At 43.4% G+C, this 16,884-nt stretch overlaps 1 protein-coding gene across 3 annotated transcripts in view; it reads left to right on the plus strand.

Annotated features, from left to right (window-relative positions):
• si:ch73-345f18.3 (uncharacterized) overlaps nt 1–16,884 on the plus strand; it is a 46,031-nt gene that overhangs the window by 22,181 nt on the left and 6,966 nt on the right. The window contains exons 1-3 of one of the 3 annotated variants that reach the window (XM_068050941.1): nt 8,530–9,040; nt 10,119–10,173; nt 12,566–12,766. In XM_068050941.1, the coding sequence (XP_067907042.1) occupies nt 9,020–9,040; nt 10,119–10,173; nt 12,566–12,766 (277 nt within the window). In that variant the 5' untranslated portion in view covers nt 8,530–9,019. Of the gene's footprint in view, nt 1–8,529; nt 9,041–10,118; nt 10,174–11,801; nt 11,873–12,565; nt 12,767–16,884 lie in introns of those variants that run through there. The other 2 variants (XM_068050933.1, XM_068050949.1) reach the window with 2 other exon arrangements.

The raw sequence follows: 16,884 nt of genomic DNA on the forward strand, positions 1-16,884 counted from the left end.
ATCATGTTTAACAAATTTATTGGAGTACTTTGAGGGAGTTACATGTGCTGTGTATAAAGGAGAACCGGTGGATGTATTGTACTTAGATTTCCAGAAGGCATTTGACAAGGTGCCACATCAAAGGCTATTGCAGAAAATAAAAACTCATTGTGTAGGGGGTAACATGTTGGCATGGATAGAAGATTGACTAGCTAACAGGAAACAGTAGGCATAAATGGGTCATTTTCTGGTTCGCAAGATGTAACAAGTGGTGTGCCACAGGGATTCTGTGCTGGGGCCTCAACTTTTTACAATTTATATAAATGGCTTAAATGAAGGGACCGGAGGTATGGTTGCTAAATTTGCTGATGACACAAAGATAGGTAGGAAAGTAACTTGTGAAGAGGACATAAGGGGGCTACAAAGGGATATAGATAGGTTAAGTGAGTGGGCAAAGATCTGGAAAATGGAGTATAATGACTTGGATATGAATGTAGGGGGCATGATTAATAGGTTTGCAGATGACACCAAAATTGGTGGTATAGTGGACAGTGAAGAAGGTTGTCTAAGGTTACAATAGGATATAAATCAACTGGGAAAGTGGGCAAGGGAGTGGCAAATGGAATTTAATGCAGACAAGTGTGAAGTGATGCATTTTGGGAAGTTAAACCAGGGCAGGACATATACAGTGAATGGCAGAGCCCTGGGGAGTGTTGTTGAGCAGAGAGACCTTGGGTGCAAGTACATAGTTCCCTGAAACTGGCAACACAGGTAGACAGGGTGGTGAAGAAGGTGTATGGCATGCTTGCCTTCATTGGCCGAGGCATTGAGTACAAGAGTTGGGACGTCATGTTACAGTTGTACAAAATGTTGGTTAGGTCGCATTTGGAGTACGGTGTGCAGTCTGGTCGCCGCACTACAGGAAAGATGTGATTGTGCAGAAAAGATTCACAAGGATGTTGCCTGGTTTGGAGGGCTTGAGTTATAAAGAGAGATTGGATAGGCTGGGTCTGTTTTCCCTGGAGCGAAGGAGGCTGAGAGGGGACATGATAGAGGTATATAAAATTATAAGAGGCATAGATAGGGTAGATAGCCAGAGTCTGTTTCCCATGGTAGGGGTGACTAAAACTAGAGGGCATAGATTTAAGGTGAGAGGGAGGAGGTTTAAAGAGGATCAAAGGGGTAAATTTTTCACACAAAGAATAGTGGGTATCTGGAATGAGCTGCCAGAGGAGATGGTGGAGGCAGGAACAGTAGCAACATTTAAGAGGCATCTGGACAGGTACTTGAATGAGCAAGGCATAGGGGGATATGGAATTAATACAGGCAGGTGGGATTAGTATAGATAGGCATTATGGTCGGCATGGACGCGGTGGGCGAAAGGGCCTGTTTCTATGCTGTATGACTCTATGACTCTAATGTAGGAAAGTGTGAAATTATCCACTTTGGCAGGAAGAATAAAAAAGAAGCATTATCTAAATGGTGAGAGATTGCAGAGCTCTGAGATTCAGAGGGATCTAAGTGTCCTCGTGCATGAATTGCAAAAGGTTAGTATGCAGGCACAGCACGTTATTAGGAAAGCTAATAGAATGTTATCGTTTATTGTGAGGGAAATTGAATAAAAAAGTAGGGAGGTTATGCTTCAGCTACACAGGGCATTGGTGAGACCACATCTGGAGTACTGTGTACAGTACTGGTCTCCTTATTTAGAGGAAGGATGTAAATGCATTGGAGGCAGTACAGAGAAGGTTTACTCGACTAATACCTGGGATGGGTGTTAGAGGCAGTACAGAGAAGGTTTACTCGACTAATACCTGGGATGGGCGGGCTGTCTTACAAGGAAGGATTGGACAGGCTAGGCTTGTATCCTCTGAAATTTAGAAGAGTAGCAGGTGACTTGATTGAAATATATCAGATCCTGAAGGGTCTTGACAGGGTGGATGTGGAAAGGATGTTTCCCCTTGTGGGAGAATTTAGAACTAGGGGTCACTGTTTAAAAATAAGGGGTCGCCCATTCAAGACAGAGATGAGGAGAACTTCTTTCTCTCAGAGGGTCATGAGTCTTTGGAATTCTGTTCCTCAAAAGGCAGTGGAAGCAGAGTCTTTGAATATTTTTAAGGCAGAGGTAGATAGATTCTTGATCAGCAAGGGGGCGAAAGGTTATCGGGGGTAGGTGGAAATGTGGAGTAATCAGTTCAGCCATGAACTTATTGAATGGCAGAGCAGGCTCGAAGGGCCAAGTGGCCTCTTACTGCTCCTAATTCGTATGTTTGTATGTCATATTTTGAAAATATTAAATAACCTCAAAATATTAGTTGCACATGAATTGAAGGTGGCCTTTTCTTTTAAAAAAATTACTCTGCAAAGGCACTTTATAAGAATTATCTTGCTATGCATATGCTCGTTTTATGCTCTGAATTATGTAGTTTGTCAATCGTGATTCCACATTTAGAAAGATTGTACAGCCAAGTATCATACCTAATAACCTTCTGAATTTCCAAAGATAAATGGTAAGGGATTGGCTAGATTAGAAGAAAATATCTTTGTTTCTATGTTACTTATGTAATATAAGATCATAGAAAATTGATGGCACAGAAGGAGGTGATTTGGGATATTGTGTCTGTCCTGGCCGAAAAGGAGCTATACAACCTAATCCCGCTTTCTAGCTCTTGGTCCGTAGCCCTTGGTTATGGCACCTCAAGTACATATCCAGTTATTTTTTAAATGTGATGAGGATTTCTGCCTCGACCACCCTTTAAGGCAATGAGTTCCAGACTCCCACAATGAGTTCCAGACTCCCACAATGAGTTCCAGACTCCCACAATGAGTTCCAGACTCCCACAATGAGTTCCAGACTCCCACAATGAGTTCCAGACTCCCACAATGAGTTCCAGACTCCCACAATGAGTTCCAGACTCCCACAATGAGTTCCAGACTCCCACAATGAGTTCCAGACTCCCACAATGAGTTCCAGACTCCCACAATGAGTTCCAGACCCCTGCCACCCTCTGGGGGAAAAAAAAATTCTCAACTTTCCTCTGATCCTTCTGCCAATTACTTTAAATATATGCTCCCTTGTTACTGACCACTGTGCTAAGGGAAATAGTTCTTTCCTATTCACACTATCTAGACACCTCATAATTTTATACACCTCAAATAAATCTCCCCTCAACCTCCTCTGTTCCAAAGAAAACAACCCCAGCTTATTCAATCTTTTCTTTTAGCTAAAGTTCTCCATTGTTGGTAACAACCTCGTAAATCCCCTCGGTAACGTCTTGAGTGCGATCACATCCTTTCTGTAATCGGTGACCAGAGCTATATGCAGTACTCTAGCTGTGACCTAACTGGTGAATTAAACAGCTCCAATATAACCTCCCGCTCTTATATTTCATGCCTTGGCTAATAAAGGAAAATATCCCATATATCTTCTTTACCACCTTATCTACCTTCAGGGGTCTGTGGACATGCACTCCAAGGTTGCTCCGTTCCTCCACACATCTCAGTATTCTATAATTTATTGTGTATTCTCTTATCTTGTTTGCCCTCTCCAAAAGCATTACCTAACATCTCTCCAGATTGAATTCCATTTGCCACTTTTATGTCAACCTGACCAATCCATTGATATCTTCCTGCAATCTACAGCTTTCTTCCTCACTATCAACCACATGACAAATTTTTGTATCATCTGCAAACTTCTAGATCATGCCCTCTACATTTAAGTTTCCGTCATTGATATAGACCAGGAAAAAGCAAGGGATCTGGTACTGAGCCCTTTGAAATCCCACTGGAAACAACCTTCTAGTCACAAAAATACCTGTTGACTATTATCCTTTGCTTCGTGTCACTGAGCCAGTTTTGGATCCAACTTGCCATGTTCCCCTGGATCCCATGGGCTGTTACTTTTCTGACCAGCCTGCCATGTGGGACCTTGTCAAAAAATGTGCTAAAATGCATGTAGGTGGTGTCAAACATACTACCCTCATCAACCCTCCTCAAAAAATACCATCAGGTTAGTCAGATATGATCTTTCCTGAACAAATCCATGCTGACTGTCCTTGATTAATCCATGCCTTTCTAAATGACGATTTATAATGACCCTCAGAATTTTTTTCCAACAACTTGCCCATTACCAGGGTTGGACTGAATGACCTGTAATGACTCTTGTAACCTGCCACCTCCAAGTTCCCCTCCAAGCCACACATCATCCTGACTTGGAACAATATCACCGTTCCTTCACTGTCTATTCCTTCCTTCCTTTTAAATAAAGATACAATGCTAGCAGTCGCAGCCCTCCAGCCCTCCAATACCATGCCTGTAAGCCAGTGAGGATTGGAAAATGATGGTCAGAGAGCCTCTGCAATTTCCTCCCTTGCTTCTCTTAGCAGCCTGGGATACACTTCATTCAGGCCTGGTGATTTATCTACTTTCAAAGATGCTAAACTCCTTAATATTTCCTCTCACTATGTTTATGCCATCCAATATTTCACTCTCCTTCTCCTTAACTACAATGCCTGTATTACCCCTCTTTTTTTTTTGTGGAGTCAGCTGCCATTCCTGCCCTTCTTTAAGCCATATTTCAGTAACAGATATGATATTATACTTCAAAGTGTCTATCTATGCCCTCAGCTCATCTGCCTTATTCACTAGACTCCTTGCACTGAAGTACATACCACTAATCACTGAACAACTTCTTTGTTGTCTGTTTTCTAGCCTTTGTTTTCTCTGCCTTCCATACTCACTTACTAATTTTCCACCAGCTTTGCTTCTGTCCCTCTGAATCTACGCTCAGGTTCCCATTCCCCTGCCAAGCTCGTTTAACCCTCCCTAACTGCACTAGCAAACCTTCCCTCCACAATAAAAGCAAAATACTGTGGATGCTGGAAATCTGAAATAAAACAAGAAATGCTGGAACCACTCAGCAGGTCTGGCAGCATCTGTGGAAAGAGAAGCAAAGTTAACGTTTCGGGTCAGAGACCCGAAGAAGGGTCACTTTCCTCTACAATATTGGTCCGGCCCCTGTTGGGGTGCAACTTGTCCAGTTTATGCAGGTCCCATCTCCCACTAAACTGGTCCCAAAGCCCCAGGAATTCGAAGCCCTCCCTCTTGCACCATCTCTTCAGCCACGCACTCATCTCTACTATTCTCCTATTTCTCTACTCACTAGTGTGTGGCACCAGGAGTAATCCAGAGCTTACTACCTTTTCAGGTCTTTTAATTTCTTTCCCAGTTCCCTAAACTCTGCTTGCAGTGCCTCATCCCTCTTTCTACCTATGTCTTTGGTACCAATATGGACCATGAACTCTGGCTGCTCACCCTCCCCACTCAGAATGCCCTGCAGCTGCTTACTTAATCCTGACTCCAGGGAGGCAATTTATCATCCTGGAGTCACGTCTGGGGCTGCAGAAATGCCTGTTTCTTCCCCTAACTATAGAACCCGCTATCACTTTTGTTTTTCTGACCTCCCTTCCTTCCCACCCTGCATAGCTGAGCCACCGATGGTACCATGGACATGACTTTGGCTGTAATCTTCAGAGGAATCATTGCCCTCACCACTATTCAGAACTGAATAGCAGTTAGACAGTTAGCAATAGAAAGTGAAATGCACTCGAGGGACTCCTGCATGACCTGTCTGGTCCTCCTTGACTGATTAGTGGTCAGCTATTTCCTCTCTGCTCGCGCACTTTTAAGTAGCGGGGTTACCACCTCTCAGCCTTGCGGATGCACTGCAGTGACGCCAGCTGCAGCTCAGACTCTAAAACCTGGAGCTTGAACTGCTCCAGCTGATGACAGTTACTACACATAGAGTCATAGGGCTGGATTTCGTGGAGGAGGCGGGGCTCCCATAGCCAGGCAATGACCATCTCCAACAAGAGAGAATCTAACCATCACCCCTTGATATTCTATGGCATTACCATTGCTGAATCCCCCACTATCAACATCCTGGGGGTTACCATTGACCAGAAACTGAACTGGAGTAATCATATAATACTGTGGCTACAAGAGCAGGTCAGAGGCTAGGAATCCTGTGGTGAGTAACTTACCTCCTGACTCCCCAAAGCCTGTCCACCATCTACAAGGGTCAAGTCAGCAGTATGATGGAATACTCTTCACTTGCCTTGATGAGCATAGCTCCAACAGCACTCAAGCTCGACACTATCCAGGACAAAGTAGCCCACTTGATCAGCACCCTATCCACAAACATTCACTCCCTCCACCACCGACGTACAGTGGCAGCAGTGTGTACCATCTACAAGATGCACTGCAGCAACGCACCAAGGTTCCTTAGACAGCACCTTCTAAACCCGCGGCCTCTACCACCTAGAAGGACAAGGGCAGCAGATGCATGGGAACACCACCACCTGCAAGCTCCCCTCCAAGCCACACACCATCCTGACTTGGAACTATATCGCCATTCCTTCACTGTCGCTGGGTCAAAATCCTGGAACTCCGTCCCTAACAGCACTGTGGGTTTACCTACACCAAATGGACTGCAGCGATTCAAAAAGGCAGCTCACCACCACCTTCTCAAGGGCAATTAGGGATGGGCAATAAATGCTGGTCTAGCCAATGATGCCCACATCGCATGATCGAATGAAAAAAATCCACCCTGGCGCAATCCTCTGTTATTCCAGGGGCGAAGTTTCTGGCCCTGGGATCTCTCACTTTTAAAGAGGAGGATCCTGCTTCCAAGAGTAGCTGGCCAATCACAGGACCTGCAGCTCAGCTGTATCGGCAGCGCCATCAAGAACAGTGGCCATTGCCGGTACTGCCGAGGCCTCGGACCCAGTTCCAGCGCTGGAATCTCGGACCTCAGGTAAGTGAGGTGGGGTCGCCGGGTCCAGTCTGGAAGGTGTCGGCGAGAGGGGTTGGGGAGGTGGTCATAAAACCCTGGGGGAGGGGGGATCCTGAGTTTCCCAGCCAGGTCCTCTGTGGACGACAGACAGCCCATGGAGGAGGGGGCCCGCCCCTAAACCTGCAGGAAAGGCGCCTCATTTTACAAGGCTCCCTGTGTGGCAGAGGCACCCCCAATGCCGGTTAGATCCCAGCAGTGGTGGGAAGAGGCCCTTAAGTGGATGTTAATAGGCCACTTAAGGACCTCAAGTGGCTATGGGCAGGAAGGTCATTGTCGGCCTATCCTGCCCCCTGCAAAATCGATGACGGGCCCTCCACCCTCCCGCTACTTATCGCGATTCTATGGGCCCCCGCCTCCGACCTCGCCTCACGGGGGCCCATGTAATGCAGACTATGGAGTCATTACAGCACAGAAGGAGGCCATTCAGCTCATTGAGTGCATGCCAGCTCTATGAGAGCAATCCAATCAGTCCCATTCCCAGCTCTATCCCCATTGCTCTGCAAGTTTACTTCCCTGAAGTGCCTATCCAATTTCTATTTGAAATCATTCATCGTCTCTGCTTCCACCATCCTTGTAGGCAATGAGTTCCAGGTCATTACCACTTGCCGTGTTAAAAAAAAGTTCTTCCACATATGCCCCCTGCATCTTTTGCCCAAAATCTGTGTTCCCTAATCCTTCTACCATTAGCTAATGGGAACACCTTTTTTTGTGTATCTTATCTAAACCTGTTATAATCTTGTACCTTTCTATCAAATCCCTGCAATCTCCTTTGCTCCAAGGAGAACAACCCCCAGAATCTGCAACCTAGCCTTGTAGTTAAAATCCCTCATCCTTGGAACATCTTCCTTGTAGCCTCTCAGGGACCAGTTAACTAATGGTACAAGGTCTCGGTGACACAGATTGAAGATTTTGGACAAGAGATGCAGGGGTAATATGAGGAAGAACTTTTTTATGTAGTGGGTGGAAATGACCTGGAACTCACTGCCCACAAGGGTGGTGGAAACGGAGACAATCAATGACTTTTTAAAGGAAATTGAATGGCTACATGAAGGAAGTAAACTTGCAGGGCTATAGGGATCAGGTGGGGTAGTGAGACTTACTGGATTGCTCTGTGGAGAACTGGCATGGATTCAATGGGTCAAATGGCCTCCTTCTGTGCCATAAATGATTCTGTGACTCTCACATCCTTCCTAAAGTGTGGTGACCAGACTGGACACAATATTCTAGTTGGGGCCTAACAAGAGCTTTATAAAGGTTCAGCATAACTTCCCTGCTTTCGTATTCAATGCCTCTATTTATGAAGCCCAAGGTCCCATATTCTTTGCTATTTACTCTCAATATGTCCTGCCACCTTCAAAGATCTATGCACATGAACACCCAGGTTCCTCTGTCCCTGCTGTGATGGAGTCCACAGTGCAGACCATTGTAGGTGCTGTGACTTTGGGGTTCAAAGTGTGTTTTTTTGAGTCGGACAGGGATTTGAAAATGAAACTAAAAACTTCAAAGTTCTGGGAAGTCAGGACCAGCTTAGAAACAGAAGTTTTTTTTTACCAGAGAAATGTGACTGCAGCTCAGATTTCAGGTTTTTTAAGACTACACAGACTTCAAAAATCAGGCTGGATTGGTTTTTTGGCAGTGAGAGAGAGTCATGTGGAACAGTAGAATGCCTCTGCTAAAAATGTAAATTAACAAGTAGATTAAGAAAGGATTGAAAAGATTGTCCAATGGTAAAAAGCCTTCTGAGTGGACCAGCCACTGAATTTGGAACTTGTTTTCTGGTCTGCTGTGGGGAATTAAGCAGCAGGTTGTGGGGCTTCCAGAAAAGCTGCTTGAAACTGAAACAGACTGCTCTGTGCGTGTGAAATAAAACAGCAGGCAGTTGCTCTAAAGAGACAGGCTGCAAACAGAGGAACTTGGACACCGAGGACCGACCATTGGCGAATACGACTTAAGGCAACTGTCCTTGGTGATTTAGAGTTATCCGTGGAACCATGTCATCAGGACAGTTGTGGCCGAGGTTGTTCGAGAGGTGACAAGACTGAAGAACCGTTAAAGGGATTACATTGTTCGCTATTGACAGGCCATTATTACTTCCATATCTGCGTCTTGGAGGAAATGACTTGGAAAACTACCTGAGGAAGTTCCTGATTGTGTTGTACTGTGGGACTGTTTGGCACCAGCTTGCTGATGAGACTGTTCAGAGGATTTGTAAGAACCATCTTTGTTGCATCTGCTAATTAATGTGTAATCTTTTAAGGTCATGATTTAACTGTTGGTTCCTGTATAATTTATGTTGGTTTTGGTTTGAGTGTTACAGTAAAATTTATAGAAGTGAAATCTTGTCCCAATGGTTTTTGTTTCCTATATTGGGGTCAGTTGGTGGATTTGATTCTTTTGGTTTGCTGGTGGTCTCTACAGGGATCATAACACAGCACACTCTTTAGAACTGTGCCATTAAGTCTATGTTACCTATTTTATCCCTCTTGCCATAACGCATCACCTCACACTTCTCTGTATTAAATTCCATCTGCCACTTGTCTGCCCATTCTGCTAGCCTGTATATATTCTGTTGCAGTTGATTGGTATCATCCTCACTGTCTGCCACACTTCCAGGTTTGATACCAGTTTGAAATTTTATTCTGTATTTCAATATCTAAGTCATTTATATATATCAAAATAAGCAGTAGTCCTAGCACTGACCCTTGAAGAACACCACTGTCTCCCATCCTCCAGTCTAAAAAAAAACATTTACTATGACTCTGTTTTCTGTCCTTAAGCCAATGTTTTATTCAAGCTGACACTGACCCTCTATTCTAATAGACTCAATTTTGTTAATCGGCCTTTAACGTGTACGTGAGAAGCATTCTGGAATTCCCACATAGCACAGGATGGGCTTTCCACAGGACTGAAGTGCCTTGCCATGCTCTGCCTCTATTGATTAGATGAGTAACTAAGCTTACCAGAAATAAAATTAAGACTCAATTACTGGATCTGGTTTAAGTTAAATGTAGATTAAACTTAAAAATTACCTGTAACTTACACCCACCTCCTTTCCTTGTGATGTGACATCCTCCTCTATGTTCAGTGTGACATCACTTTCTCAAATTCCTTTGGTTTTTGCTTTGTCTGCTCTATTGATTCTGCTGCTGCTGTTCTGTTTAAATCACAAGCCTCTCCTGTGGTGCTCTGTGTTCTGCCCCAGGAAGTAATCACTCCTCTGTATGTAAATTATGTATGTGGTAATAAGCATATGTCTAATATAAAGATTTACCTTTATTCTTTGCAGAGAGAGCCCCTATTGAGTCCCCAGTCTGCAAGACGATTGCAACGCCCAACAGAACGTAAGATTTGTTAATGCCTTGTTTCTTTCCCGTGCTCTCCCCTTAGTTACTAAACTACACATAATTATTTAGTAGACCAATCAACAAGCTAGGGTCACATTTTCATTCCTAGCTTTTCAATATTATGCTCTTTCACTTCCTTTCCTCTTAGCCCAAATAAATAACAATTAACTTTAATAGGCAGTGGTTCAGCCTGCACTTAAGCTCTTTGGACTGAGATAATTTGAACATATTCTTACAGGGAAAGATTGTGCATTCCATGTCAGGCAAACACAATCTTTGCTTGTATGGGTTTCTCAGTAAATTGGCTTGGAAACCTTTAAACATAAAGGCCCGGATTTTGAATTGGAATAACGGTGACGCTATCAATGCTCACCATTATTTATGGAATAAATTGAATAGCAACTTCCAGTGTCCACACAATGCAGTTAAACACACAAATACGGAAGTTGCTACCTGATTTGTTCTGCTCATCCACAACTTTACTACACAGGAACCTTAACGAGAGACTTGGCATTGAAATAAATGTATGGGCATGAAGTTGCTGTACTGGCCCACTAGTTGCCCATTAAGCATGCCAGAAAAAATTAGGGTGTGCACATTCAAGTGTAAGTTCAATTTTTAATGTTGTGAAAAATCTTAATTGATGCCAAACAACTGCTCTGGCACTGAAAATTTACATTTATAAGTGTAGAGTTTCATTCCATTAGATTTTAATTATTGGTGATTTTTTTTAAAAAATATTTTTTACTTGTTCCGTCTCTTGCTATCAGTCTCATCTTCCCTCATTTATTTTGCTTTTATACATGATTTTACATTGAACTAAATATTTTAATTTATAGTTCCTGGTTTCGTCACTGCGGGCTGAATTTTAAGCAGCGTCAGCCGTTTGGGGGACTCCCGGCTGTGTCTTATGGCGCTCAGGCAACTGCCCGGCACTGGTGTCCCCATCCCTTAAATGCTCAGCAGTTCCAGCAGCTCCACCAGGAGCAGTGGCCACTGCTGGAACTTCTGCAGTCACCACACAAAGAGCAGCCATTTAGCCCCGAAATGCAGGTAAGTGAGGGCAGGCTCACCGGGGCTAGTCAGGCAAGCCCCAGTGAGGGATGGGGGGGTGATAGTGGGTAGTTGAGGGCGGGGTGGGGGGGAGGTGAATGGTGTACAGGGACAGCCTTTGCCGCCAGGGACCTCCATGGGGTACAGATTGCCCACGGGAGGAGGGCCTGGATTTACTGGGTGACCTCCCCATTTGGTGCAGGCACCCCCCGCTGCTGCTAAAATGCCAATGGCGACATGAAGAGGCCATTAAGTGGCCATTTAAGGGCCTCAAGGTGGAAGAGCAGTTTTCAGCCTTCCTCGCCCTGGACTAAATTCCATGGTGTCGGGAAAGCAACGGACACTCCAACCCCACCTTCCCTTGCAATTTTATGGCCACCCGTCTCCATTCCTGTCCCTACTGGGATCATAAAATTCTGGCCTGCGTGTCTCGGTGAGGACTCTTCAATCTGATTGGTTGAAGAAAAACACTGTTGCTTGTCCTGTTCACACATGCCACAGATCTCCTGTAGAGGGCGTCATGCTGAAAAGGATCTCCAGCAACTGCAAATACTCACTCAGAAGTCTACAAAAAGTCTGTGGGCAGCTCTAAACACAAAATCAAATGTATAATACTGCACAATGATTCTCATCTAATTTTAAGGTACATGTGTTAACAGCCTGGTTCAATTTTCAGAAACTTTATAATACAGAGATAATCTGCTAATCATTCTTGTGGAAGTATTTTTTCTATGCAAATGGTAATCATTTCATGAAGACAAACAGAAGTAATGTATAAGAGTATGCACCGGCCTAACTACATTTAAAATGACAGGATTCTTCCAGACTGCTCCTGGTACCTTAGGGACAGACTGCAACTTTCCTCTATATATTATTTTTTCCATTCCAAACCAGACAGTTTTGTTTTGAAGCAGGAAGCTGACTTTGGAGTTACGTAAAAACAACTTGGGATGCTTCGTTATACTAAATATAGATGCAAAGAATTTTAAGTCGGTGTTTCACTGTTGTCTCTACCAATCCATTCCACCCAACTATATAAACAAAATAGTTGCTACCTTGTACTCTTATGATAAAGAGAGCACAAATACCACTGGATGTCATGGTGTAAAATATTCAGATAAGCAGTTCTAATGAAGTTAATTATGGTTATGAAAGCAATAGAACAGTAATGTATTTTTATTTAACTTTCATATTACAGTAGAATATCAGACTGACTGTCACTAGACCCTAAAACATTTCTGCAGTTCGAACATTGTTTTTTTGTTGTGGAAAATTGGAGGTCTTGATTTTGTACAAAGATTGTTTTTAATTTTTGAGTAACAAAAAAACTTTACAGTTATGTCTATGAAGGATGGGAGAATTGCTGCAAAGATTGTAAATGTGGTGGATCTTGATCAATGTTTTGCCAATATTGTGGATACATTCAATCATCAACAAAAGAATCACAATACGCTGCATGAGTCCAAAAGACTGTTGACAGAAAGTTGTCAGTGCGACACACTGACAGATTGTTTTCAGAGACTTCAATATGAACACAGTAAGTACATGGAGGAGGGGCAGAGGTGGGCAGGGGATTCCGTCCACTAACACCAACATTCCTGGGAATTTTTAGTTTGGCTATAAGCATGAAAACTTCCTAACATCTGCTTTTTGTGTGGGATTCATAATATCAAACTTATAATTAAAATATGTTCATGACTTCAGGTTACAATTTGAAATATATATATTGTCTTCCATAGAATTTGTATTTTCTGTTTACAGATGCTGAAGAATTTGCTGTATAAGTTCAGCATTTCCTGTGTTTATTTCAGATTTCCAGCATTTGCAGTCTCTCAGAATGTTTAATGAAATTATGCCATGAGCTACTTCAATGTTCTTTGAATCCACAGTATTTAACAGACGTGAGACTGAGTAGGCAAGCTTGTCTTATTTCCTATGATTTTTTTGCTTGCTTTTTCTGCTGATTTAAGATGAAGGGTTTCAGGTGGACCACTGGCACCCAATATCTATATCCAGTTCTTGGGTCCAATGTGGAATTAAGTCTTTTTACTGTGCTTGAGCAAAGATTTTAAAAATGTATTTCTTTGACATATCTTAACCACTTTATTGTGCTGAATCTGAATGCAGGTTCCACAGATGAAAGCATAATGTACTAGTGCAGTTTAAAACATTTGGAGTACCACTTTGGGAGTATGTGGAGAACTCAACATTTTACCAGAGTCCATGAATACAGATCTGTTTTCTAAAAAAAAAACAAGCAGCGACTTAATGTAGTACAAGTTGGACCTCTTTGTGCCTATTTTGTGGGTATAGAATGGCTGTAAAGAGGGTTAATTTTGAGGACCAGTGTCCTGTGTCCCCAATATACCTGAAAGACACCTGATGCGAAATTGTGTCAGACCATTTTTCCGATGCCCCTGCGGCTTCCTGAAATAGGCATAAGGCACCTTTCATATGTGAATGAGAGGCCTGTTTTAGGATTCCTCTGCCAAATTGTGTAATGTTGTAGTGTTTTTAAATTGCGATTGCATTGCACATTGTGTACTATAGAGGCTGTTGTACAACACACATGCTAGCAAAGTGAAACGAAAACAGAATAAAAGGAGAAGCCTTCATGTTCAGCTGCCATCTTTGCTTCATAGCCCATATTAGGGATGTGCTACCTTTCTCGTGTGGGGGAACGCATTGCAATATTTGTCTTACGTAGGGGGCCGGTGAGACAATTTCAGAAAGATAAAGGCATTCAAAATTTATCTTACTATTAATCAAAACAACAACAAATGTACATTTTTGTGAAGAAGCTTTAAATGAGAAGACTAATTTATTAACTTAATTTCTCTTTACTATGTTGGACACTGATTTAGTGAGATATCTGGCATTTTTGTGCATACACAAGTAGTCAATGTTTGCCCGCACACTTCTTGCAGCGATGCAGCGTATTTAGGGTAGATGTCCATCTGTTAGGAGTGATCTTGATCACTCTCTCTCTCTGTGTCTCTGTTTCTCTCGGTGTCTCTGTCTCTCCCCCTGTCTCTTCCCCCCCACCCCGTGGGGGGGGCAGGGAAAGCTACTGAACAGGTGGATGACCCTGAGCTCTTCGACACTGCAAACAGCCAGGTGTGACAGTGACCATTGGCTGCTTGGACATAGATGCTCTCATAGACACAGGAGCATCAGTCAGTTTCATGGGAGACAAAACATTCAACAAACTTCTTGATTGCCCCATTCTCTGCCAACCAGGGAATACAAAAAATTTCCCTTACAACAGTGCCAAACCGCTGAAAATACGAAGGACTTTTGAAATGTCAGTCTCATTCAAAGATATTAGAATGAAAGCTCTATTCTACGTCATATCGGGAGAATGTGACACACTCATCAGTTTCCACACAGCAATAGATCTGCACATGATTGCAGTTACATACATGGTTCATTCACATAACAAAACCATTCTCGAGCTGTATGCTAATCACTTCACTGTATCAGCAAACTGAAAGATGTTATATGCAAGCTGCATGTAGACTTTAATGTGCCCCCAGCTGCGCATTAACGGCAATGAATACCATTTCATGTCAGGAAACAGACAAAGGAGGAACTTCAAAGACTACTTGACCTTAACATTATTGAGAAAGTTGGGGATGAGCCATTCAAGTCATCAAGAAATCTAAGAATGAGAACAAGATTAGAATCTGTGTTGATATGTGATCATCAAACCAAGCCTTACCATGAGAAAGACACTTGACACCAACAATCGATGATATCATCAAGAAAATGAATGGTGCTAAACATTTCACTAAACTTGACCTCAATGCAGCCTACCATCAAATCGAGCTTGCAGAAGAATAGAGATATATTACTGTATTTTGTACCCACATCAACAAGAGGCTCAACTTCGGAGCCAATTCAGCAGCTGAAACATTCCAGCATTTGATTCAATCTACTCTTCAAGGATTTGAAGGCATACTGGACATCAGTGACATTCGCAGCTGTGGCCACATCGAAAAGGTACTTGAGATACACTTCCATGCAAGCCTACAACGTCTCAGAGAATGTAACCTCACCTTGAACAAAGACATGTGCTTTTTCAATGATAACAGAATTGAATTCTTCAGTTATGTTCAGTGAAGGAGTATAACCAGATCCACGGAAAGTTGAAGCCATTGCAAATGCCGCAGATCTTAGACGTGTGCAAGAATCTGCTAGGACTCGTCACGTACTCTAATCACTTCGTTCCTGATCTCGCTATGCTATCTATCCCCCTAAGTGATCTGGCAAAAGAGACCACCAGTTGGGACTAGACTAAATCACACAAACAGGTGGTACACCAGATCAAACGACATTTGTCAGCAATTTGCACAAATGCCTATTTCAACCTTGAGAAAACCACAGCTCATCATGCATGCAAGCCTTGGAGTACTGTGTGCAGTTTTGGTCCCCTTACCTTACGAAGGATATTATTGCCATAGAGGGAGTGCAACGAAGATTCACCAGACTTGTTCCCGGGATGGCAAGATTGTCCTATGAAGAGAGATTGGGGAAACTAGGCTGTATTCTCTAGAAATAAAAACAAGAAATGCTGGAACCACTCAGCAGGTCTGGCAGCATCTGTGGAAAGAGAAGCAGAGTTAACGTTTCGGGTCAGTGACCCTTCATCGGAACTGACAAATATTAGAAAAGTCACAGGTTATAAGCAAGTGAGGTGGGGGTGGGGCAAGAGATAAAGGACGTCTAGAGTGGACCAGGCCACATAGCTAAACAAAAGGTCATGGAGCAAAGGCAAACAATATGTTAATGGTGTGTTGAAAGACAAAGCATTAGTACAGATTAGGTGTAAATACACTGAATATTGAACAGCAGCAAGTGCAAACCTGAAAAAAAACAGTGGGTAAGCAAACTGAACAAACTAAGATGAAATGAAATAAATGCAAACAAAAGGTTGTAAAAAATGTAAAAAAGAACGTTTTAAAAAAAAAGGAAGAAAAAATAACTAAAAATGAAAGTAAAATGGGGGGCTGTCATGCTCTGAAATTATTGAACTCCATGTTCAGTCCGGCAGGCTGTAGTGTGCCTAATCGGTAAATGAGATGCTGTTCCTCGAGCTTGCGTTGATGTTCACTGGAACACTGCAGCAATCCCAGGACAGAGATGTGAGCATGAGAGCAGGGGGGAGTGTTGAAATGGCAAGCAACCGGAAGCTCAGGGTCCTGCTTGCGGACTGAGCGGAGGTGTTCCGCGAAACGGTCACCCAGTCTGCGCTTGGTCTCCCCAATGTAGAGGAGACCACACTGTGAGCAGTGAATACAGTATACTACATTGAAAGAAGTAAATCGCTGCTTCACCTGAAAGGAGTGTTTGTGGCCTGGGATAGTGAGGAGAGAGGAGGTAAATGGGCAGCTATTGCACCTCCTGCAATTGCAGGGGAAGGTGCCCTGGGACGGGGACGAGGTGGTGGGGGTAATGGAGGAGTGGACCAGGGTGTCGCGGAGGGAACGATCCCTTCGGAATGCTGACAGGGGAAGGGAGGGGAAGATGCAACTGGTAGTGGCATCACGCTGGAGGTGGCAGAAATGGCGGAGGATGATCCTTTGGATATGGAGGCTGGTGGGGTGAAAAGTGAGGACAAGGGGAACCCTGTCACGGTTCTGGGAGGGAGGGGAA

The sequence above is a fragment of the Heterodontus francisci genome, chromosome 2 (assembly GCF_036365525.1).
Source record: "Heterodontus francisci isolate sHetFra1 chromosome 2, sHetFra1.hap1, whole genome shotgun sequence".
Lineage (NCBI taxonomy): Eukaryota > Metazoa > Chordata > Chondrichthyes > Heterodontiformes > Heterodontidae > Heterodontus > Heterodontus francisci.